At 31.9% G+C, this 25,822-nt stretch overlaps 3 protein-coding genes across 3 annotated transcripts; all 3 read left to right on the top strand.

Annotated features, from left to right (window-relative positions):
* The first annotated feature begins 8,933 nt into the window (after positions 1-8,933).
* Positions 8,934-10,070, top strand: LOC115704039 (uncharacterized). The gene has a single exon (XM_030631261.2). The coding sequence runs from the start codon at positions 8,934-8,936 to the stop codon at positions 10,068-10,070; it is 1,137 nt and encodes a 378-aa protein (XP_030487121.2).
* Positions 10,071-10,118: 48 nt separating this feature from the next.
* Positions 10,119-12,447, top strand: LOC133030600 (uncharacterized). Its single transcript, XM_061103394.1, has 4 exons — positions 10,119-10,855; positions 11,134-11,406; positions 11,498-11,588; positions 11,674-12,447. The coding sequence occupies exons 1-4, from the start codon at positions 10,119-10,121 to the stop codon at positions 12,445-12,447; spliced, it is 1,875 nt and encodes a 624-aa protein (XP_060959377.1).
* Positions 12,448-13,910: 1,463 nt separating this feature from the next.
* LOC133030599 (uncharacterized) lies at positions 13,911-14,513 on the top strand. The gene has a single exon (XM_061103393.1). It carries the CDS (start codon positions 13,911-13,913, stop codon positions 14,511-14,513), a length of 603 nt encoding a protein of 200 aa, XP_060959376.1.
* The last annotated feature ends 11,309 nt before the right edge of the window (positions 14,514-25,822 follow it).

Genomic DNA, 25,822 nt, shown 5'->3' with positions numbered 1-25,822 from the left:
CTCGAGAATATAACAAAACATAATTGAAAACATATCCATTCAATAATAAAAAATATTGAAACATAAAATGTAGTTCATAACTTTATTCAGAAAATTATAAATAATAATTTCTAAAAACAAACAGAAAACAAAACTCCCATTAACCCAAAAGATCAAAAGATTCTAAAATGCCCATATTAACAACATGTTTATTAAATAACACGGCACTTAACCCTTTGGTTAGAGGATCAGCTAACATCGACTCGGTCTTGGAATTTTCAATGACAATGTCTCCTTTCTTGACCAAGTCTCTGACAGTGAGATACTTTATTTCCATATGTTTAGAAGCACTATTAATCTTGTTATTCTTTGAAAAGAAAACAGCAGCATTATTATCACAATAGATTAGCATAGGTGTGGAAATAGAATCAACCACTCGTATCTCCGAAATAAAATTCTTCAGCCACAAAGCTTGCAAAGATGCACCATAACATGCAACAAACTCAGCATACATAGTAGATGATGTGATCAAAGTCTGTTTGATACTCTTCCAAGAAATAGCAGCACCTGCCAAGGTGAAAATATGGCCAGAAGTTGACTTCAAATCATCTACACAACCACCAAAATCTGAATCTGAATAACCAACAACTCGAAGATTGTCAACATGCTTATACACAAGCATAAAACTCTTCGTTCTTTGCAAATATCTCAAAACTTTCTTGGCTGCAACCCAATGATCATGGCCAGGATCAGATAAATATCTCCCAAGAACATTTACTACGAAAGCTATGTCAGGTCGAGTGCAAACCTGAGCATACATCAAACTCCCTACTACACTTGCATAAGGGATGTTCTTCATTGCTCCTCTTTCCAAGTCGTTCTTAGGACATTGCTGCTTAGTGAACTTGTCCCCTTTCAGAATAGGAACAGAACCGGCTTTGCACAAATCCATGTTGAACCTTTTGAGCACACGATTAATGTAAGCTTCTTGAGATAAGCCAAGAACTTTTCGATTCCTGTCACGATGGATCTCAATCCCCAAAACATAGGATGCCTCTCCAAGATCTTTCATATCAAAATTGGAAGACAGAAAATTTTTGGTCTCATTTAGTAGTGACAAATCACTGCTGGCAAGTAAAATGTCATCTACATAAAGAACAAGAAAAATATAACGACTCCCACTGATCTTCATATAAATACACTGATCAAACTTGTTCTCTACGAAACCAAACGATGTCACAACCTTGTCAAACTTCAAGTACCACTGGCGAGATGCCTGTTTGAGACCATAAATGGATCGTTTCAACTTGCAAACTAAGTGTTCTTTTCCTTTCTCCTTGTAGCCTTCAGGTTGAGACATATAGACTTCCTCATTCAGTTCTCCATTCGAAAAGCCGGTTTAACATCCATTTGATGCAACTCTAAATCAAAATGCGCAACTAAGGCCATAATAATTCTGAATGAATCTTTAGTGGAAACAGGTGAGAAAGTTTCAGTGTAATCAATACCTTCTCTTTGAGTAAAGCCTTTAGCCACTAAAGGCGCTTTAAACCTTTCAATCTGTCCCTTTTTATCCCTTTTAGCTTTTAAAATACACTTACAACCTATTGGTTTAAAACCATCAGGTAATAAAACTAGCTCCCATACACCATTTTTCTTCATGGAGTCGATCTCATCATCCGTAGCTGCTAACCATTTTGAAGATTGTGGACTATTAAGTGCTTCACTAAAAGTGACAGAATCCACAAAATGATCAATATCATATTCTCTTTCTCCAAGATAAACAAAATTATCATGACACTTTGTTGACTTCTTTTGTCTCTGAGATCTTCTTAGAGGAGGTACTTCTGGAATAACTTCTCTTTGTTGATCATTGTTTTGAATAACATCTTCCATAACTGGAATTTCTTCAATAACAGAATTCTCATTAACAATAGGAGCTTCATCATTAATAGGCCCTTCATCAATAATAGGACCTTCATCATCTTCGATATCGGGAGCAATGTATTCATCAACAATGGGAGCATTACCAACTGGAGTAGGATGGAGACTACTATTATCAGCTCTTGAAAATGACATAGGAATACAAATTCCTTTAGAGGACTCCCCCATTTCAAGAGATGTTGAAGGAATTTTTTCAGCAACATCAAATTCCAGAAATTTAGCAGTCTGAGATTTAACAATTCGCGTACCACGAGTGGGACAGTAAAAGCGATAGCCTTTTGAGGGCATTGGATAACCAATGAAATAACAACGATTTGTTCTTGGATCTAACTTTTTCAAATTAGGATCATAAATCTTTACTTCAGCTGGACAACCCCATACACGAAGATGATTTAGACTAGGCTTCCGCCTAGTCCACAACTCAAAAGGGGTCTTGGGAACAGATTTACTGGGAACACGATTTAAAATATAAGTTGCAGTCATAAGTGCTTCACCCCATAAAAACTCTGGAAGATTTGTTCTACTCATCATGCTTCTAACCATATCCATGAGAGTGCGATTTCTCCTTTCAGCAACGCCATTTTGCTCAGGTGAACCAGGCATAGTGTATTGAGCAACTATACCATTTTCTTGTAAGTACTCTGCAAAAAGCCCCATGTGTTGTCCAGATTCTGTATAACGACCATAATATTCTCCTCCACGATCAGAATGAACAACTTTGATGACTCTTCCTAATTGTTTCTCAACCTCATTTCGAAAAATTTTGAGTTTATCAAGGGCGTCAGATTTTTCTTTAACTAAATAGGTGAATCCATAACGAGAAAAATCATCGATAAAAGTGATAAAATATTTATTTCTGCACAATGTGGTGGAATAAGGACCACTGATGTCCGTGTGGATAATTTCCAATAAAGATTGACTGCGATTTGCAGTCTTCTTTCTTGTTTTAGTCAATTTTCCACGAGTACAATCAACACAAGTATCCCAATCAGAAGCATCAAGAGGAGGAAGTATTTCAGATTTAATTAAACGATCAACCCTTTCTCTGGAAATATGACCCAATCTTTTGTGCCATAACAATAAGGATGTTTCCTTAATATGAGGTCTTTTACCCACAGTATTCACAACATTAAAAGAGTAATCTAAAGGAGCCAATGACAACTTGTAAAGACCATCAGAATAAAAGCAATTTCCAATAATTCGAGAGTCAAGCATAATGTCAACATTATCATTTGCAAAATAAAAAGAATATCCTTGTTTAACCAAAAGCGGAAGCGAAACTAAATTTCTTTTAAAAGTAGGAACATAAAAGGTATTGTTCAAAATAATCTTAACAGTAGACTGTAATTCAAGAATAAATGTTCCAACATAGATAACGTCAACTCCAACATCATTGCCCACTTTAAGCTTGGACTCCCTCTCACTTGGCTTCCTGAGATCCCTTAGCCCCTGTAAGGAAGCAGAAACATGAACAGTAGCACCACTGTCTAACCACCAAGAATCAATAGGAACATCAACTAGATTAGATTCAAAACAAACACATGCTAATGGATTACCTGATTGTGCTTGCTTTTTTTCTAACCAAGTCTTAAATTTGTGACAGTCCGTTCTCCGATGCCCCAATTTTTCACAAAAGTAACACTTCACATTAGAGTATTTGGACTTTCCATTGTTATTCTTCTGTTTATTCTTATTCTCTTTACCATTACCATTCTGTTTAGTAGCACCATCATTTTTATTCTTGAATTTTCCTTTTCCTTTGTTGGGCTTGAGGTGAGAAACATAGTTAGCAGATTCATTCTTCTCCCTTTTAAGCTTGCTTTCTTCAGCTACACACTGAGAAATTAGGTCGCTGATAGTCCATGTTTGATTGTAAGTGTTGTAGGCTGTCTTGATAAGGCTGAAAGAGGCAGGAAGAGCATGAAGAGCTCGATGAATAATGAAAGAGTCCGAAAGAGGAATATTATGATCTTTCAACTTGGACCGAATATTCACCAATTTCAGAATAAAATCTCCCACTCCTTTTAATTCATCATACTTAATGGTTGTCATTTCATCCATAAGATGTCCAGCTTCAGCGTTTTCACCAGTGTCGTATAATTTTTCTACAGCATTGAAAAACTCTTTGGCATTTGTAGTGTCTGGCAAACCACTCAATAGATGTTCAGGAATGGATCTTTTCATAGTAAGAAGACTAAGACGACTTGACTTTTCCCATTGTGCATGATGAGTTCTCTCGGCGGTATCTTTGGAGTCAGTAAGATCAGCAGGTTTTTCTTCTCGTAGGCACAAGTCCAAATCCATTATGCCTAAAGTAAATTCCACATCTCGTTTCCATGTCTTATAGTTGGAAGCATTCAAAATATGGATGGAAGCATTATTGTTGTTCATAGAAAAGGAGACTGAAAAATTCAAAAATTAAAACTTGAATAAGCAATATGAGCAATGTATTAGAAAATATTGTAGAATCATTTGGTCATTATAAACTCCCCTTTGGGGTGAGAATATAACACACACATGATCTACCTTCATGAAGTTAACAACAAAGAAAAAAATACATATCATTTAAGAATTTTATTACCTTTGGGCAAATAAATTTCTTAAAAATATGTATTAATTCAAACAAAAAATAATAATAAATTTATATATTTAAATTATTACCTTTGGGCAAATAATTAAAATATATATATTTAATATTAACTCACTTCATGGAATGTGAACTAATATATGTAAATACTACCTTTGGGCAAGTAATTACACATATAGTCAACCAAAAGATATAATATTTTCTTCAACATGTGAAATTTGGTGATAAAACAACTTTGAAGATTAATAATTTTCAACCAAATTTCCAAAAGAGATATATAATTGCTTTTATTATATTGATAATCAAAAAATAAAGTGTCCACCATAACACATTATTTTTGTATCAAACAACCAAGTTTTATAATTTTAGAACAACAAATAATCAAAAGATGTGAATATGAGAAAATTGGTGGAGACTACATAGTCAAAATAAATTAAAAAAGAGAGTGACTATGTCATATGGAACGAGAAGAAACTCAAAAAAATTTCTATGATCGACAGATTTCAAAAAATCATCAAAAATTATTTTTAATAATTTCTTTAACTACATAATTATCATTAAAATAATAATAATTATTAAACGGAATCAAAAAACTAATTAAAAATCATAGAAAAATCAGAAATTGAATTTTAAGCACGCTGCAAAAAAGAACGTCAAAAAATGACATCCCACGCGGCCCCACGCGCCCCCACGCGCGCCTGCGCGAGTGGGCTTTGCGGCTGGGAGTCCTTCTTCTTCCTCCAGCCGGGTTGGAGGCGGGTCACGCGACCCGGTTCGGCCCAGTCGGGTCTGCACGTGTTTTCCGACCAAAAAATCGACGAAAACACTGGATTTTGAATGGGTTTTGTTCGGGATGGAATTTCTAATCAATCTATGTCTCTAATTTCGGCTATTAATTGCTAAAAAAATAGATCTAAAGAAAAACTAGCCAAAAAATAAAGAACATAAAAAAAAATTGATTTGGAATATCAATCTTGATCAAAATACAAAATTAATCATTTAAGAAACATTCATAAACAATTAATAATGAGATATCTATAATAAATTTTAGATCAAAAACAATAAAATCAAAAAACACAAATTATAATTTCATAATGTAATTATATAAACCCTAAAACTTTAAAGTTAAAATTCTCATAATATACATAATGATTTCATGCATATAATATATCAATAGAACGAGAACTTAATGATAAACAAAATCCCTAAAGTTTTAAGATTTAAAAACAAAAAATTCAACATAAAATAATAACGAAATTAATATGTAATTATGGATAATTAACATATACAAATTAGTTATACTAATTATAGGTTCTAAATCATATACAATAGGCAATCTGATACCACATGTTAGATAAATTAACAATTAACCCAAGATCTCTTTGTATATAACATAGAACACAATAATAAGATATAATAATTAGGTATGTGTACCTGATTGATCCATAGCAATTATCTCAGTTTGATCCACAGCAGTTACTCCAATTTGATAGTGCAATACTATCAACTAAGTCTTCCTTCCTAGATCTCTAAATCAGAAGCAGTTTATTTATCTTATTATCAAAAGGTATACAATTGTGATGAGACAATATGTATTTATAGAGTTAGGGAGGGGACTTAGCTACAAAACCCTAGTTGGGCTGGGCCTGCTCATCAAAGGCTTCAGTCAACTAGAAAAGCCCACACTTCTGCTTCACCTAGACTTTACACACAGATGCTAAGCCCATTAACAATTGATCACCAACAACATGGGCTAACACAGCAAAGAACTATCCAATCAACCCAAGTTTTAATAAAACCAATAAAACTTAATGTAAGCCCAAATAAAAAGTCTAACATTATTAACTAATCAAATCGTTAAAAACAATAGAATGTGTTTCAGAGGAACAATCTTCCAACGGAAGCACATGACCTAGAGAGAAACAAGAATCTTTGGCTAAGCAGTGAGTCAGCTTGTTTGCAAATCGTTTGACAAAACACAATTCAACATTGTCTAAAGATAAAAGTAACGCACGAACATCATGCACTAAAAGACCAAAAGAAGATGATATAGAAATTTTACTTTGAATAGCTTGTATGCATACCAAGCTGTTTGATTCCAAAATCACTTGTCCCCAATTTTAACGATCAATCCAACTTAATGCTTCTTTGATGCCAACCATCTCAACAACTTCAGGTTGAACTCTCCCTATATGACCCCGATTGAAAACCTCCACGACATTAATACCATGGCAGTCACGAGCCACACAACCCCACCCAAACCTCCCTTCATGCTCAAATAAGGCGCCATCAACATTAACCTTGATCTTACCTGAAGAAGGTGCACTCCAATGTTCAACCAAACGACCTCCGTCGAACAATGAAGACAAAGAGAAACCCTTTCTTTTTTGAGCGTCTTTAAACTGATCAAGTAGCATTCTTGCTGATGCAACCACATTTGCAGCAGTCCAACTTTTTTGCTGCCAAACAAAGTCATTCCTAGCACGCCAAATGGCCCAGCTGACCACACTACAACAATAATGGTTTATACCAACGCCACTATTACCAACGCCAAAAAGTCCTCATTAAAAATGGTACTATCAATAACGACACTTACCTGTCGTTGGGACAATTATTATTATTTATTTTTTAAAAAAAAAATTATCATCAATAACGACAATGTCGTTATTGAAAATACTTCAATAACGACATTGTCGTTGGGAAAGGTTTTGATTATTTTTGAAAAATGGTCGTTGTGGAAGGTGGTAAATTTCCCTCCTATTTCAGCTACCAACGACATTGTCGTTGTTGACAGACTGACACGTTGCAGTGATCAGTCTGCCACCAACGACAATGTCGTTGGTTTATGTCGTTGGGAACTCCTGTGTATATAAAGAAAAATTACAGCGAGCCTTCTTCATTTCTCAGCCAAAACATAATTAAAACCCTAACCCATTAACAACCATCTTCTCCTCTCTGTTCAGCCAGCCCCTTCAAAACTCAAAAAACCCTAACCCATTCAACCCTCCGCCTGAAGCTACGTCCCACCTCCATCCTCCGCCTGAAGTCGCGCGTCAGCTCAGCCCAACACCGGGTCTCTCCTCCGCCTGAACCTCCGTCAGCCCACCACCGGCAGCGATTTTTGAGGTATACCCTCATTTGTAATATGTATATATACTGTTTTATATTTATATATGTATTTATAAATATGTAGATAAATTTTGTTGTTTAGATGTTTGTAATATTTATTTTAGATTTATGTTTAAATATATATGTATTTGAGTTATATGTATGTGTTTTTAATAATGTATGTATTGTTTTAAGTGATTGTAATTTTTTTTTTCTTTTTAATATAGATGTGAATAATCTGAAAATAGTATGTGTGTTTGTATTTGTTTTTTATTTTTTTGTTATTTTTTGTATTGTAATAAATTTTTTATTTACTTTGAAAATTTGTAATATTTAAAAATGTGTAATGTATTTTAAAGTTGTTAAGATTGTATAAATCAAGTTTAAAATTTTTTAGGTATAGTTTAAAATATAAATGTTATGCTGTCCAATTTTTTTTAAAATTTGATATAGTAAAAAAAATTAGGTTAATTTAATAAATTAGTAATTTTTTTATAAAAAATATTGAAGTGGTATTTAAAAAGAAAAATTATAAGTTAATAATTATTTATAAAAGTTAATGAAATTAATGTTAAAATTAAGTAATTTAAGTAAATGAAATTTGTATTTTGTTTAAAAAATAATAATAAATAATTAAATATTTAATAAATAACTTTTTTTTGAATCAATAAATAACTTTTATTAGTTGAGAATAGATAATTAATAATTGAATAAGTAATGAATTTAATATTGAATAAATTCTTACAATAAAAAAACATTAACAAATAATTATATTAATAAAAAATATAATATTTTATTAAATAAAAATAATTTAAATAAAAGAATTTCGGTAAAATTTTGAGATAATAAAAATTTTTTTATTTTAATAATTTATAATAAGTTAATAGTTTCTTATAAAACTAGTAACAAGTTATTTTTTAAATGGACAATTATTTAAAATAATATTTATTTAACAAAATTAGTGAAATAAATCCTAAAATTAAGTAATTGAATTTAAAAGATTTTTTGTATATTTATAAAAAATAATAATAAATAATGAAATCATTATAAATAACTTTAATTAGTTGAATATAAATAATTAATAATTGAATAAGTGATAAATTTTATAATTAATAAATCCTTGTAATAAAAAAATTAACAAATAATTGACAAATACTATAATATTTAATGAAAGTATAGTTTAAAATAAAAGTTAAAAAAAGTTTCATAAAATGACATAAGATTAGCCTTAGTTCAACTACACATTCAAAATTATGAAATTCGTGTGACAGTAGTCAATTTGATTATAATGTAGTCAACGTAAATTTTTTGGTAGATGGCAATCGATAAGACTTGGGTGACCATGAGAAATCGTAAGGATCCAGCTTACTGGGAAGGTCTCCAAGTCTTTATGGAACTTGCGTCTAAACACAAGGATTGTGACGGAAGAATTTTCTGTCCTTGTGTTAAATGCAAGAATACTAGATTGCATCCTTTGAATACTGTGGAGGCACACATGTTTACAAAGGGTTCCGAGAGTAGCTATGAGAGGTGGATTTACCATGGGGAGCCAGATGAACCTGTCGAGGCTAACATCAATGTCGATGCGGATGAGATGGCTGGTGTCATTGAAGATTTCTTCCCTCCTATACATGACGACGAAAGAGCTGGTGATGATGAAATGCAGAGGGGTCAGTATTATGATGACATGTTTGAGGAGATTGAGGCAGAGTTGTATCCTGGTTGCGACTGGATATCCTCCCTCAACTTTATAGCAAAGTTGATGCACTTGAAAAATTTGGGAAAAATACCAAATTATATCTTTGATGAATTGTTGAAGTTGTTGAAGTTTGCATTGCTGAAGGAGAATAAAATTCCTGCAACACACTATGAGGCGAAGAAGAAATTAGGAAAATTAGGATTTGGGTTAGAATCAATCCACGTGTGCGTGAACAATTGTTGTTTGTTTCACAATGAGCATGCCTCGAAATATTTTTGCCCGGTGTGCGGGACCAGTAGATGGATTAATGAGGAGACAAGCGGAAAAAAAGAAGCGCATAAAGTGATGCGCTACTTTCCGTTGACTCCTCGATTGAAAAGATTATACAGTTCAAGACATACATCCAAAGAGATGGTATGGCATCGTACTGGTCGTGTGAGAGAAAATGGTGTTATGCTTCATCCTATTGATTCTGCCGCGTGGAAAGACTTTGACTCCAGACATCCTGATTTTGCAAGAGATCCTCGGAATGTTCGCCTAGGCTTAGCTGCTGATGGATTTAATCCTTTTGGCAACATGAGCCTCTCGTATAGTATGTGGCCTGTAGTGTTGGTGAATTACAATTTGCCACCTTGGATGTGTATGAAGGATAACAATTTCATGTTGAGTCTCCTTATTCCCGGACCGAAGTCACCTGGTAAGGACATGGATGTCTTTTTAAGGCCATTGGTGGACGAGCTAAACGCATTGTGAACTCAGGGTGTTGAAACAAGAGATGCTACAACCAACTCAATGTTCAACATGCGCGCAGCTCTTCCTTGGACAATTAATGATTTTCTTGCCCGTAGTAGCTTGTCCGGATGGAGTGGACAGGGATATAAAGCCTGTCCTACATGCAACGAGGATACTACTTCTATTCGAGTGATTGGTAAGACATCTTATGTTGGTCATAGACGTTTCTTGCCATCCAATCATCGTATGAGAAAAGACCGTGAATTTGATGGAAATGTTGAGAAGAGACCTCCGCCAAGACGATTTACTTGTTCTGAAATATTAGAACAAGTGAATGCTCTATCTGAACTAGCTCCGGGGAAACGAAAAAGAGGCGACACTGAAAATAACTGGAGGAAAAAAAGTATTTTTTATGAACTTGAGTATTGGAGTGCAAATGAGTTGAAACACAACATCGATGTTATGCATGTTGAGAATAATGTTTGTGATAGTATCCTTGGCACTCTCTTGGATAATGACAAGTCTAAAGACACCACTAATGCAAGACAAGATTTGAAAAATATGAGAATTCGTCAATCCTTATGGATTTTCGAAGATGTTCGTAAAAGATTGCTAAAACCACATGCCCCTTATGTGTTAACTGCTAATGATAAGCAATTGTTTTGTAAATTTTTAAAGGACGTTAAATTGCCAGATGGATTTTGTTCGAACTTGAAGAAGAAAGTAACTAATGACAATATTGTTGGATTGAAATCCCATGATTGTCATGTCATAATGCAAAGGTTACTTCCAGTTTGTATTGGCAAGTTTTTGTCGAAGGAAGTATCAAGCACCATTATAGAATTGTGCAATTTTTTCAGAATTTTATGTTCAAGGACATTGAACGTAAAAGACATGGAGAAGGCCCAGGGAGACCTTATTCACATTTTGTGCAAAATGGAGAGAATTTATCCTCCAGCATTTTTTGATATCATGATACATTTGGTGATCCATTTACCGAGGAAGCCATATTAGGCGGGCCAATTTTTGTGAGGTGGATGTACCCTTTTGAGAGGTATATGAAAAAGTTGAAAAATTATGTTAGGAACAAAGCAAGGCCGGAAGGATCTATTGTTGAAGGATACGTTATAGATGAGGCTTCGACATTTTGTTCCATGTACTTCAAAGGTGTGCATACAAAATTCAACTGTCCTGAGCGCAATGAAGATGCTCCTAGTGTATCTCGCTATTTAACAGTGTATAAATCTCAATGTCGTCCACTCGGTAAGCAAACAATAACAACTCTCGATGAGAAGACTCGCAAAAGAGCTGAGTGGTACATATTGCAGAATTCTAGCGAGATCGACCCTTATATGACGTAAGTTAATCAAAATTATTACATAATGCTTAATGAATAATTTATATTCTTCTATCTAGCTAAGTTTGTAATATTTTTTTTCTTTTAATAGAGAGCACCTTGAAATAATTGCACAGAGGGACCCGAATGCCAACCATAATCTTTTACACAAAAAAGAATTTTCTTCGTGGTTTCATAAGAAGGTGTGCAAGTATTCCTTTTCGTACTATTTACTTAATCTAAATTATAAACTCACTCAAATCTTGATTGTTATGCGTGTTTTTTCAGATTTTTGATTTGTATAAGCTCGGGTCTTTAGAACACAGTGATGAATTGCTAGCTTTAGCAGCTGGCTATGATCTCGTTGTGTATTCATATCCGGCATGTATAGTGAATGGAGTTCGATTTGTTGTACACAGTCGAGATAAAGACCGTAACACTCAAAATAGTGGGGTGTCCGTTGCAGGGACAGAAGGTTTTGACTATTTTGGGCAACTTGAAGAAATATTGCATTTGTCCTTTAGTGGTGCATATTCAATTGTATTATTTCGGTGTAAGTGGTTCAACACAGATCCGAGAAAGAAAAAAATCATTATCGAAAATAATATCACTAGCATAAATGTTAGTGGTGTATGGTACAAAGATGATCCATACATTCTTGCCAGTCAAGCTAAGCAAGTTTTCTTTGTGGATGATCTAGTTAGAGGTCGTAATTGGAGAGTTATTCATAATGTCCATCACCACCAAGTTTGGAAAAATATTTTGGCTGCTTCTAATGAGACAGATGATGTTGATGTTGTACATGACACAAACTCATCAAATTTTACACTATCAGTGGATTTGGGGGAGTTGAATGTCCAACGAACTAATGATTCTCCAACAATTGTAGATGACCCTCAAAGTTCTGAGATGGTTGCAAATGTTGATGATAGTAGGGATGATGAAGATGAAGAAATTGCAGAAGACCTGGAGGATGATTTGCTTATTGATCATCTTGAAGATGAAATTGAAGAAGCGCCCGCAACAAATTTGCATTTCATTAGTGATGATGATTGTGAATAATGGATTTTAGTACTGTTTGTATTGATGACTAGTTATATTTTTTTAATCCTTTTGTCTCAACAAATTATTGTAAAAGAACAAATTTAAGAGTTAATGAGTTGTTCGTATTCTCTTAAGTAAGGACTCATATGATTTTATTATTCTATTTTTAGCATAAAATGTCAACAGATGTTGCTAACTATCATGGTGGAGATGGTGGCGGGGATGACCCATTAGATCCTACTAGGTTACCGACTGCGTGCGAGGCTTCAGGTATTTTTGTTATTTTTCTATCTAAGTGTTTAATTTTTTAATTCAACTATTCACACATATACATTTTTGATGGCAACATAGGTGGTGACACGAGAAAAGGCCGTGGGAGGAATGTTTTAGTAAAGTTAGAAGAGAGAAGAAAAAACTCTACTGGCCCGTTGCCATTAGAAGTTGACAGTGTCTCGAACAAAATAGTAGGCTTGGAGAGTAAAGCTTTTCCTCGATTGGTAGGGCGAGAGGTTGCACTGCATGTGTCTGGACATCATCCAAGTTGGGCAAATGTCCCGAAGCAGTACAAACACCTCATCTTAACCAAGCTTCGGGTAAATAATTATTAATTTATCTACACCAATAAATGTGATTATTACCATGTTATTTTAATTTTTTTTTGTCATATGCAGCATTATTACCAGTTGGACAGTCATCCAAAGTTAGTAGCTATTTCGATAGCTGAGATGGCCGAGAAGTACAAAATAAGAAAGAATATTAGATTTCAACACTTCAGAGAATATTACAAAAACCCAGAAGACTTTGAAAATGCAGTGAAGAACCCTCCCAATGAACTTAATGAAGACCAATGGCGACTAATATGTGAATTGTTCACAACTCCTGATTTCATTCAACGGTCGAAGCAAAACTCTATCAATCGACAGAAGATGAAATTCTCTTCAACAACAGGGTCGGTAACTATGGCTGAGATTCTTCGTCAAAAAGTAAGTTAATATATTAAATTTCTATTTTACAAAGTTTACTTTAAATATAATTTTCTAACAAGTTATATTTATCAGCAAGGAAGGGGTTACATTGAGACTTGGAAAGAATGTCATACTAAGAAAGACACCAACACCTTCATCAATGAGGCTGCCAAAAATAAATATGTAAGATATATAAAATAATAACTTTTAAATATTTTCAAATAATTGTAACTTTGCTTGATTTCTAACTTATTTATATTATAGGAAGAGATGTTGACAACTCGAAATAGTGCTCCTGAATCTTCACAAGTTTCAGAACTTGAGATTCTTCAGAAAACACTTGGAGAGAGGCGTGACCATCAACGAGGAGTGGGTCGCAAGTTGAAAGGCCAATCATCAGGACGACGCTCACAACCTGCAACTGCTAATCAACCGGACTTACGGGAAACAGTTGTTGAGTTACAGAAACAAATATAGACGTTGACTCAACAAATGTCACGTGAATGTCGGGAACCAATGGATGTTGAGATGAATGATGCAGCTCCAACCCAACCCATACATCCTCAACCGTCTCGCTCTCAAATGGGTTTTAACCCAATGGGTTTTCAGCAGCCGCATCAGACTCCTACTTCGTTTCAGCAACTGCTACAACAGCCTCTGCTACAACAACCTCTTGTTCCTTCGCCTGGAATGTTAAGTCCTGAGCAATTTCACAGTCAAATGTACCAGTCATACTTGCAGTTTATGTTTCAGTCGCCTCAGACGTCTCATGTGTCAGAGCCTCGGATGCCACAAATGTCACAGATGCCGCAAAATGTTCAAATGTCGACACAAGGGCAGCAATATCAGAACACATCGCAGACGATGCCGACACAACCATGGGAGCAGAAATCTCAAATGATGCCGACACATCTAGGACAACAGACTTCTCAGATGATGCCGACACAACAAGGGCAGCAGACATCTCAAATGATGCCGACACTACATGGGCAGCAGACATCTCAGATGATGACCAGCTCGCAAATGCCGCCATACTACCCACAGATGCCGGATGTTCCTGGGTCGGATGTTCCTCGAGATGCTAGTGATGAGGACGATGCTACTATAAACTTCTTTTAGAATATCTATTTTAATTTTACGAACTATCGGTCTAATATGTTTGTTAATATTTTATGAACACTAATTTATATTTAGGTAGGCAGTACTATAATGTTTATGACTCACTTTTTATTGTAATATTAGTGACTCTAAATATTTTCTTTTAGTTAAATAATTTTATATCTTAATTAATTCAATAATTTTATATATTAATTAATTAAATAATTAAAAAAAATTAAATTAAAATTAACAATTTTAATATAATATTATATATTAATAATTAATTACAAATAATTTTAATATAATTATTTTTTTTTCATAGAAGCTCTTCAATAACAACATTGTTGTTATTGATATTATTGATAATAATATCAATAACGACAATGTCGTTGTTGATGCACTCAGATCTTAAAAAAAAATATTATTCCCAACAACACTGTCGTTGTTGATAATTTTTATTCTCAACGACTTAAAAAGTCGTTGTTGATAATCGTTTTTCCCAACGACTTTTTACCAACGAAATGTCCTCATTGATGCGCAATACTGATGAAAACAGGGGTTTTTGCCAACGAAATTTGTCCTCATTAATGCTCATTTTTCTTGTAGTGCCATAGCCGCCTCCTCCAACTCGCCTTATCTTCCTCGGCATTGCAGCACCAGCAGCCAATTGCTGAAATCATCATCCATATTGCTGCCAACATCCACACTTAATGTTCCAGCAAGCACGAGCATGAACACACCCAACTAACGCATGAAAAATAGTTTCAGCTGTAGTGAGACAAAGGGGGCATGTTGGGTTAAATGGAACGTGTCTTTTTTCTAATTGGACACAAGTTGGTAACCAGCCTAAAGCTGCCCTCCATAAAAGGTTGCTGACTTTAGGGGGAACTTTTAAACTCCATAAATCCTTAAAAAACCCATAGCTCCAGTACTATATTTTTTTTTATATCACAAAGTATATTATATAATTGTTGACCATTATATTGAGGCAATCAAATATTTAAAAGGAAGAATAATTAACAGTTTTTATCTTAAACTTTCGACACTACCTGATCTTTGTCCTCTAAAATATATAGCTTGTTAAAAAATTTTCTTAAAATATAACATTTACATAATGATGTCCCTTCTGTTAGGTTTTGTTTCTTTTACCGTTAAAAATTAGTATTTTTATCCCTTAAACTTTGACAAATACAAAAAAAAAATTCCTATTTTATTAAAAAAAAAATAATTTTAAAAGTTATATTATTCTGATAATTTAAAAAAAAATTAATAAAAAGTTATTAATAAATTTGATAAAAATATTAAATTAATTAAAACAACATTAAGTTTAACTTACAAAATCTAAATTATTCTTAACAAAAGAATATTTTTAAATTTTATTTTATATATAAACACGTAACATAAAAATAACACTAAAATTATTGAAAATTCAATAAATAATTTAAACAAATTAGGATTTTTTGAAGAAAAAGTCAATTTTATTTATATTTATAAACTTATATCTAAAAAAAATAAAGAAAAATAATTAAAATTCAAGAAAAATATAAATTATTTTGAAAAAAGTTAAAAACTAAATTCTTGTTACTTAAACAAATCTAAATTCTTGGAGGAAAAAAATAGACTCTAACTTGTTCCCCTAAAATTTAATCTTTACAAAAACTTAATTTTTAATATATTTTTTTATACCTAAATAGATTTTTAATAAAAAAAAATATACAATTTTTTAAATCGTTTACTTAGTTTTGAAATTTTAATTTATTTTTTAATTTTCTTTATCGTTCAAAATTTTTTTTTTCTTATAATCTAAATTAATTTTCTTAGATTTACTAAAAAAAATATTGAATTTTTCTTATTTTAATTTTGAAGAGGTACAATTTAATAGTTGTATTCAAAACTGCGCGCACTATATATATGACAACGATCTTTGTATGAAATAAAGACATGTAAGTAAATTGTTATTTAAAAAATATGTATGATTGTCTATGCAATATAAATTCGTAAATTATACGTTGTGATAGACTCTTGAAGAATTTTTGATATATTATAAATGACTGAAGAACAAACTTTTATTTCTTTTATATTTTGAAAAATATTCAATGTATATAATCTGTTCATTAGTAGAGAAGTCCTGTAGTACTTCATATGCATCAATAATTATAAATATATAATCATTTGATATGGAAATTAAGATCATACAATAAGAATGGAACAAATATATGATCTTAGAGTACCCTCATTATCACAAATGAAAATTTATATTATCATTAACGTATTATTTTCATATTACTTAAAATTTCAAACTTTTGTATGAACAACATTGTACATACGCATGCATGAATGATTAAATAAGTTAGCAAAATATTGATCTTCCACGAACTCCTCATACATAATTTAGAAGTACACACATACTCTGGAAGAGTTATAGAAAATATATGATCATAGATAATATACGACGATATTTTAAAAGTGATAACGATAATCTTATGAGATATATTATCACTAAAATAATTATGGATCATATGTGCATGAGGGGGAGACATATTCATGTTGTACTCTTTTCCCCTTAGCTTAGGTTTTGTCCCACTAGGTTTTCCTGAAAAGATTTTTAACGAGGAAACTTGCAAATAATTATGAATATTAAATATATATTGCACTCTTTTTTTCTTTGCTCAGGTTTTTGTCCCACTGGATTTTCTTGACAATGCTTTTAACGAGGTAACTTTAAATCATGTTAACATACTTGTAATTTATGAAGCAAGTAGAGAATTTATTTGGGTGAGATCATTGACATAGCATATTCAGAAAATATATGAATTGCACTCTGTAACGAAGTATCAACACAAACAGTACTCTATGAAGATAACACTCCTCGCATCACTCAACTAAAAGAAGGGTACAATGAAGGAGATAGAATTAAAATATATTTCACCAAATTCTCCTTTATACATTTCAAGAAAATGCATATAGGTGTTCAACAAATTCAATCAAGTGTTAATCTTGCAGGCTTATTCACAAAGTCATTACCAACATCAACATTTGAGAAGATAGTTCATAAGATTGGACTTTGTCGATTAGAAGATCTCCACTAATGTCTAAATCGATGAATTCCAATCTTGTGAATTATCTTCCTTTTCTTTTGACCAAATTTTTTCAGTAAAGTTTTTAATGAGGTAGTTTTTATGGACATCAAATGGGTAGTGTTATGAAATATTATATATGAATGCCCAAATCACCAAATTAATTATCACCATTAATGCTTGATTGTATTTTCTTTTATTACATTAATTTAGTTTTCTTTTCTTTTAGTTAATACTTTTGTATAACTAGGGATCACTACATACTAAAAAACTCGAAATTCCTTACAGTTTTACACCGTCAGGTAAAGAATTCTCGACGGTCTATCAAATCGTCGCTTATAGCATAGCTGACAGTTTTAAACTGTCGCTATAGTGGATTGCCCCCAAAAATAAATTATTGTCTTCATCCTCCTCGAAACCATTTCTCGAATATGTCACAGCCGCTCCAAAACCTTTACAAGCTTTAGCCTCTTCCACCGTCGTTGTGCTCGTCTTCATCCTCCTCAAAATTTTCTTTTACAAGTTTCGGATTGCTTTTCACTTGACGATCCTTGAAACTTTCTTCGATTTGCAAGCTTCAGATTTATTTTGAACACACACAAATTAAGATTAACAAACCAAATCATGCCTAATAGAAATTTAAACAACAAATAAGAGAATGTTTTGCTTATCTTTGTGCTACCACGAGAGAGAGGAGGTGAGGGACATAGCGAGAGAGAGAGTGGAGGAAAGAATTCTCGACGGTCTATAAAAGTCTCGCCTATAGTATAGCTGACAGTTTTAAACCATCGCTATAGTGGTTTGCCCCCAAAAATAAATTATCGTCCATATTTATCGAAACCACTTCTCGAATATGTCGCAGCCGCTCCAAAACCTTTACAAGCTTTATCCTCCTCCACCGTCATTGTGCTCGTCTTCATCCTCCTCAAAATTTTCTTTTACAAGTTCCAGATTGCTTTTCACTTGACGATCCTTGAAACTTTCTTCAATTTGCAGGCTTCAGATTCATTTTGAACACACACAAATCAAGATTAACAAACCAAATCATGCCTAGTAGAAATTTAAACAACAAATAAGAGAATGGTGTGCTTACCTTTGTGCTACCATGAGAGAGCGGAGGTGAGGGACATAGCGAGAGAGAGCGAAGGAAAATGACGGCGTAGCTCGTGGTAGCGGAGGAGAGTCGAGAAATAAAATAAAATTTACAAATGACTTTGAAAAAATACGATATGGTTTTTTTAGGGAGTTTCTACCTTAAGAGGAGGGAAATGAATTTTAAGATGGGAAAAATAAAAATTTAAAATTTAAGATGTGGGAAATGAAATTTCGAATCTGAAACGCGTAAAACGGAAGCATGGCAAGTGCCAACGGTTTAAAACCGTCGGCAATTCCCTTTTACAAACACACAGAATTTATTATGGTACATTTAAAAATTGTCGCTTATATATACCTCCCGATAGTTTAAAACCGTCGGGAATATCCTATTTTTCCCAACGGTACGTTTTAAATACTCCTTTAATTTTTTTAGTGACAGTTCTCCCAAAAAGCATTTTTAGAACCGTCGTGAATATCCCTTTTTATAGTAGTGGATTCATCTCATTAGAAAAAATAACTAAAATATTTCCATTCAAATTCTCTTTCTCTCTTCATCTTCTTTTTCTTTTGTTTTTATATATTTTATATTATTTTATAAGATCATACTAATAATAAAATAAATAAAATACTTATATTCAAGATAATCTTTTTTTATTCTTCTCATATGTAACTTAAATTAATACCCAACAATTTATATATATAAGTATATATAAAAATTAATTTATATATATTTTCATTTTATATATATATCTTGGTGATCCTCTTGTACAAAAGGGATACTGCTCTAACTTAAAAGTACTGTGTTAAGCTGTAAAGTATTGAGTTCTTATTACAGGTGTGAGTGGAGAGATTTAAGAAGAAGACAAGACAAGAGGAGTAGTGCTATATTATTGTTACTTAAGTGACACATTAATGTTGGAACATGGCCAAGGGTATCTTGTGAGGAAAGATGTCATTATTTGGTATATATATTATAGTGTATATTTCCAAGTGTGGTTGCTATCATCCAGTTGAAAAGTGATCAATTTGTATAAATACGTACATATTTATATACTAGTAAATCTATAAAGAAGTAGGGAGAGAAAAAGAGTGACCAAAATATGGATTATTCATAGAAATTAAGGTGAAGGATGTATGAGATGTAATGTCTTAAAATATTTATCATTTAACCATTGGGGCTAGCTCAAGTGGCCATAAGTGAGTGTGTGAGTGTTGGAGGTCCTGAGTTCGAGTCCCAGTTAAAAACATGTTGTAATATATAAACGCTTAAATCAAAAAAAAAATATTTTAACATATAATAATTCATTTTATGGAGAAGAAAAAAAATGATAAATATTTTATTTACCAAAAAAAATATTATAATTAATTGACTAGATACAAAGGATGATATATAGAGAGAGAAATATTAAATGATACTCATGGTGTTTGGTATTTTGTGAAATGAAATATTTTTATTAGTACAATTTAATATTAAGTTTTATTTGTTTTACTTTAATAAATATTGTAAAAATTACTAACTAGTTAAAAAGCGATATTTCATAGTAGTACTAAGCACCATGTGTGTCTCATGCATTCCTTATATATATAGGGAGAGAAATATTAAAAGACATCACACCCTCTTATGTGTCAATATTACTATTAGTCCAATTAAATATTAGGTCTTATATAGTTTGATGTAATAATTTTTAAAGAGTATCGATAGCCACATTAGTGCCCAATAGCAATACTTATATATAGATATATATATATTTATAGAAAAATACTAAAGCCTAGCACTCTCCTATGTGTCACTATCGTTATTGGTCTAATTAAGTATCGGGTCTCATATAGTTTAATATAATAACTTTTAGCGAATATCGTTAATCAATTGCAATGCGACATGTTGAAAGGTGCTAATAAACACCACTGGTGCCTAATAGTAATGCTCATATTTGTATAGTGACTTTTTAAGCCTGATATAGGTGCAATCAAGGCGCACGCGACCTTCAAAAACCAGCAATGTTGAAAATATTTCTCGAATTAGAGTATGACACAGTGACACCGCCCATAACAAAAGTTAACAAATGAAGATTTAAAAGATATATGTACATGCATAACATATACGTATATGTACTGATTTGTTTTTATTCTTCTTTTTCCCACTAGTCGCAATTACGTAATTATTTATACGTACTTATTTTGCAATAATTATATATACGTACACTATTACTCTAGGTAATATTTTCGAAAGAAAAAACAAATTGTGATTAAATTTTCATTAATTTATTAAAAAGATTAAACTACATAGTTAAAGTTCAGAGGTTCAAAGTTATAGAAAGCTGTAAGCTGTGAGCTCACCATCTTTGGGCGTGTAATAAACTTTGTAAATTTATTGGATACTGGTGATTATTAGTGAAATTTGGTCTTGTTTTCATTTTTAAAGGTTTGGGTATATACTATATATGCTTATAAAGACGATAATGATTTTTTTCCCCTTTCTCGTGATTTGTTTTTGTCATGCTTTAAAGATGTCTAAAGTGACTAGCAATCCATTTAGATTTTCCGTACAATTAATATTTGCCTTTGGCATTAAAAAACCAAACAACAAAAACGAAATAAAACGAAAGAACGATTAGGATTGACAGCCTGATAATAAAGTGATTTGTTCGTGTGGCTTAATTTTTTTTAAAAAAAATAAAATATGCATACTTTATAAGATATCACTCAGAATTACATCCATAAATGTAGTAGGGACAGTAGATTTTTTGTACGTACAATCAACAAAAGAAACGGAAGCTCTAGCGATGGTGTATGATTCGCAGATCATTTCGGGCCTGCCATAAAGACCAACAAAGCATGATTGTCAAACTGAATTCGACTTCGCTCCATCTAACAGCCGCATCCCTAAACCAGCTTCCAAAAGACTGCTCCTCAACAGCACCAGTTGAAAAACCAGCAGCAAAACTGTTTATATATATATATATAAAAATGTATATAAATGTTTATTTAACATTTTGTAACAGAATTTATTCAAACAAAGTTAACTTTAACAAAAATAAATGGTTAACAGTTTCATCCTCTATGAAAAAATATACAATTATTCGCAGTGCACCCATTCATATATAAAAAAATTATTGGAGAATAGTACCCATCTAGGCATCTATTGATAAAATTAAGATGCTATACATAAAAATCATATAAAATTATTGACTTGCTTATGGTTCGTCATTCTCAGTTAGCAAAACTATATTTATTAAAATATATACATATTTTTATTGTCAAATAAAGAAAAATCATTATAAGAAAAAAGAAAAGAGACTTTTACCACACTACTAGTACTACAATATGATTTTTTAGAGTCTGTTTTTTCAATTTATTTTATAAAAAGGAAAGCTAAAGAGTGTGAAAATACCTACTTGGTTTGAAATTGACATTTAGAGACGGATTTTTAGTAAGAACCATAGGTATAGAATTTAATTATACCTACGTCGTCGGTTGGAGGTTGGATAAAATTAAGGGTTTTTTATTAATCCTATGGCGTCGATTATTTAGTATTAACCAACGCCATATATAGGTGCACATACGACACATGTGTACCTATGGCGTCGATTAATACCAAATAACCGACACCATAGGGTTATATAAAAGAACCCATAGCTTCGTCTTCCTCATTTCACCACATTGTTCAACACGAAGAACCAGCAGCCATAGCAGCCCCCATATCCGAGGAAAAACCCTCGCAAACCACCCATAAAAAATCCTCATTCTCCCTCATTTCTTTACCATTTTACCCTATTTTTGTTTTAAAATCTTCTATTTTCAATACCTAAATCTATACCATAAAAAAGTTTAGTTTTTTTCCCCTCTATCACTATAACCGAACTTATTATAAAAAAAGGTGGTGGTATAACTCCGGCCACCGATTTTAGCGGAGAAAACATTGAATCTCAACGTCCATTAAGGTATAAATATGATTTCTATTCATTTTATTAATGTACATTGCTTTATATTTGTTTTTCTAATTTTTTTTTTAGATTTTTCCATTTAATTAATATTATATTGTGTGTGTACTATATGTGGCCGAATTTTTGTGGCAATTTGTTGCCGGATTACGTTTATAAGGTAAATATTAACTTGATATATAATATATATTTTTTTGTGTTTTATTATTAAATATGTATTGTGTGTAAATATATTGTGTATATACTATTTGTGTAAATTGTGTAATTGTATTGTATATATTTTTATTGTGAATGAGAATGAGGTAGTAGGGATTGAATTAGTTTTGAAATAAAGTTTTTAAAATTATGTTAGTTTGATATATAATTGATTATATATGTATATGTATATTTTAATTTTTTTCAAAAATTAATCTATAGAATTTAGTAACTAGTAACTTGTTACATTTTTTAATATGACTAGTATGTAATTAAATAATTAAAATTCTAATTTTATTGTATTGCATTATATTGTAGGTTGTGAGCTAATTATTGAGGTTCGATATATTTCGGTATTGATCGAATTTCAACTTGCTATAGGTATATACATTCACTAACTTTTTGTTTTTATAAGTAATTGCCAATGCATGCTTAGTGGAGTTTGAATATCTTAAATATTCATCCGTAGTGAAGTAGGTTCTACGAATACATGTACTGCGGTCGAATGGGTGGATAAATTTTGTATTGTTTATGTTATTTTGTTTGTTCTTTATTGTTATATTTGTTTTGTTTGTTACTTTAGGTATTTTTAAAATTTTTGAGAACGTCCAATTACAGTCGTTATGTTGCCGAAATTTCTATAAAATTAGAATAAATTTTACTAAAAAAACATAAATATTAAAGGAAAAGTACATAACACAAATAACTAGTTAATTACTCGCTAGTTGTAAGAAATTAAGTGACATAACACATTTATATAAAATTTTCAATTATAAATGACAAACCAAACAAATGAATGAATTCACTTTAGGAAAAGTCATTCCAATTATACTTACATTGCAATCAACTAAATACTACCCTTAGTTAATTACAATTTATACAACTTAATAACATGAACCAAACTAAAACAAGAATTTTAGTAATATATAAATTAATATGAATTAATTGTGAGAAATCTAGTTAGTTACATTGTATAAGCAGTAACTAGTTACAATTAGTTACTAAATACTTAATTTTTTTGGTTAGGATATTTGTTATGGATAAATCATGGATGTGTGAGGAGAGAGACACACTGCGATTTCAAGTAGGGTTCGATGCATTTCTAGAGTTTGCCTTAAAAGAATTCTAAAAATCTCGAACGTATTCATTGTCCGTGTGTAGATTGTTGTAATGGATCCTAAAGAAAATATTATAATGATTAAGGACCATGTGTATTTACGAGATTTCAATAGAAGTTATACTACTTGGTATTAGCGTGGCGAATATTTAGCTGATGATCCATATCTATTAGGAAAGCGGGGGGTAGATGATATCGAGGGTAATGATTTCGATGATCATCCATTGGACTTGCTTAACGAAGCACATGAGGAATTTCTTAATGATCCTGAAAATTCGATAATTTTCTAAGTGATGTAGATAAACCCTTGTTCGATGGTTGTAAAAAATTAAGATTACCAACAATGGTTAAGTTTTACAACATCAAAGCAGAAAATGAAATGAGTGATAAATGTTTTACTCAATTTTTAGCTGCTTTTAAAGATATCTTACCATTTCACAACTGCTTCCCGAAATCTACATATGAAGTAAAAAGAACTTTAAATTCAATAGGATTGAAGTATGAAAAAATTCATGCATGTCCGAACGATTACATTTTATATCATAAGGAATATGCAGACATGGATTTTTGCACGACTTGTGGTTTATCCCGCCATAAAGTAAACAAGAGTAAGGAGAATAGGCAACTTATCCCCAAAAAAGTGATGTGGTACTTGTCTTTGATTTCGCGACTGAAACGATTATATCGTAGTGCAGAACATTCTAAAAATTTGATTTGGCATGACACCAAGAGAGCCAAAGATGGAAAACTCAGACATCCTGTAGAATCCCAAGCTTGAAAAAAAGTAAACTACATAAATCCTAAATTCAAATCTGAACCAAGACATATTCGTCTCGGTCTGTCTGCGGATGGAGTAAATCCACATAGATCTCCAAGTAGTCGTCATAGTTCATGGCATGTCTTCCTTGTTATGTACAATCTTCCTCCCTGATTAGTGATGAAGAGGAAATTTAATATGCTTTCTTCAATGATATCAGGCCTGCAACAATTCTGGAAATAATATCGATGTATATTTGGAACCATTGATTGACAATTTTATAGAATTGTATGAGAATGGTGTTCAGGCTTATGATGGTTTTAAAAAAGAATTTTTTTAACCTGAAAGCAGTGTTATTGTGGACTGTTAGTAATTTCCAGCTTACAGTAATTTATCAGACTTAAGCACAAAAGGTTACGAAGGTTGTCCGATTTGTTGCATTAACACATGGGCTCGTCACTTGGAAAATGGACACAATATGTGTTATATGGGTCACAGACGGTACCTACCTACATATCATCTTGATAGACCCAAGAAGAAAACATTCAATGGTACTAAAAAGGGAGATATGGCTCATTTTCCACTGTTAGGAGAATAAATTCTCCAACAACTAGAATTTCTAGATTTTAAGTATGGAAAGATGCAAAAAATAAAAAATAAAAAAAATGGTTGTTTTCAAAGAAAGTCAATCTTTTTTCGTCTTCCATATTGGAAAAATTTACATGTTTGACATTGTTTGGATGTCATGCATATTGAAAAAAATGTGTGTGAGAGTATTATCGGTTGTTAGAATATTTTTAGTATTAATTTTAAATTAAGTTTAGTATATTTTTAATTGAGTTTTAATCGTGTTTTGAGTATTTTTACGCTTGTTATCTTTTATTTTTGCAGATTTAAAATAGAAGAATATTATAAAATATCAAAGGAATAAGATGGAAAAAAGATAAAAAAAAAAAAAAAATCTCACAAAAAGAAGATATTTAAAATAGAGAAATTAAATTATGCAAAAAAATAAATAAATAATAAAGATGAAACTTTAAGCCTGAATTCGACTATCTTCTGATTAGATTTTGAAAACGATCAAAACATAAAAGTTCTAGATCTCTCTTTTATCTTTCCAGAACATCTTAAATCATCCAATTTCAAGC

The sequence above is a fragment of the Cannabis sativa genome, chromosome 8 (genome assembly GCF_029168945.1).
Source record: "Cannabis sativa cultivar Pink pepper isolate KNU-18-1 chromosome 8, ASM2916894v1, whole genome shotgun sequence".
Taxonomy (NCBI): Eukaryota; Viridiplantae; Streptophyta; class Magnoliopsida; order Rosales; family Cannabaceae; genus Cannabis; species Cannabis sativa.
The sequence above is the reverse complement of the archived record's forward strand: the minus strand, read 5'-3'. Positions and strand labels throughout refer to the sequence as shown.

Coding starts and splice junctions, on each gene's coding strand:
- LOC133030600 (XM_061103394.1), top strand. CDS start 10,119: ATGCGCGCAGCTCTTCCTTGGACAATTAATGATTTTCTTGCCCGTAGT. Junction 10,856..11,133: donor CTTCCAGTTTGTATTGGCAA/GTTTTTGTCGAA, acceptor AAATTATGTTAG/GAACAAAGCAAGGCCGGAAG. Junction 11,407..11,497: donor GAGATCGACCCTTATATGAC/GTAAGTTAATCA, acceptor TTCTTTTAATAG/AGAGCACCTTGAAATAATTG.
- LOC115704039 (XM_030631261.2), top strand. CDS start 8,934: ATGGCAATCGATAAGACTTGGGTGACCATGAGAAATCGTAAGGATCCA.
- LOC133030599 (XM_061103393.1), top strand. CDS start 13,911: ATGGATGTTGAGATGAATGATGCAGCTCCAACCCAACCCATACATCCT.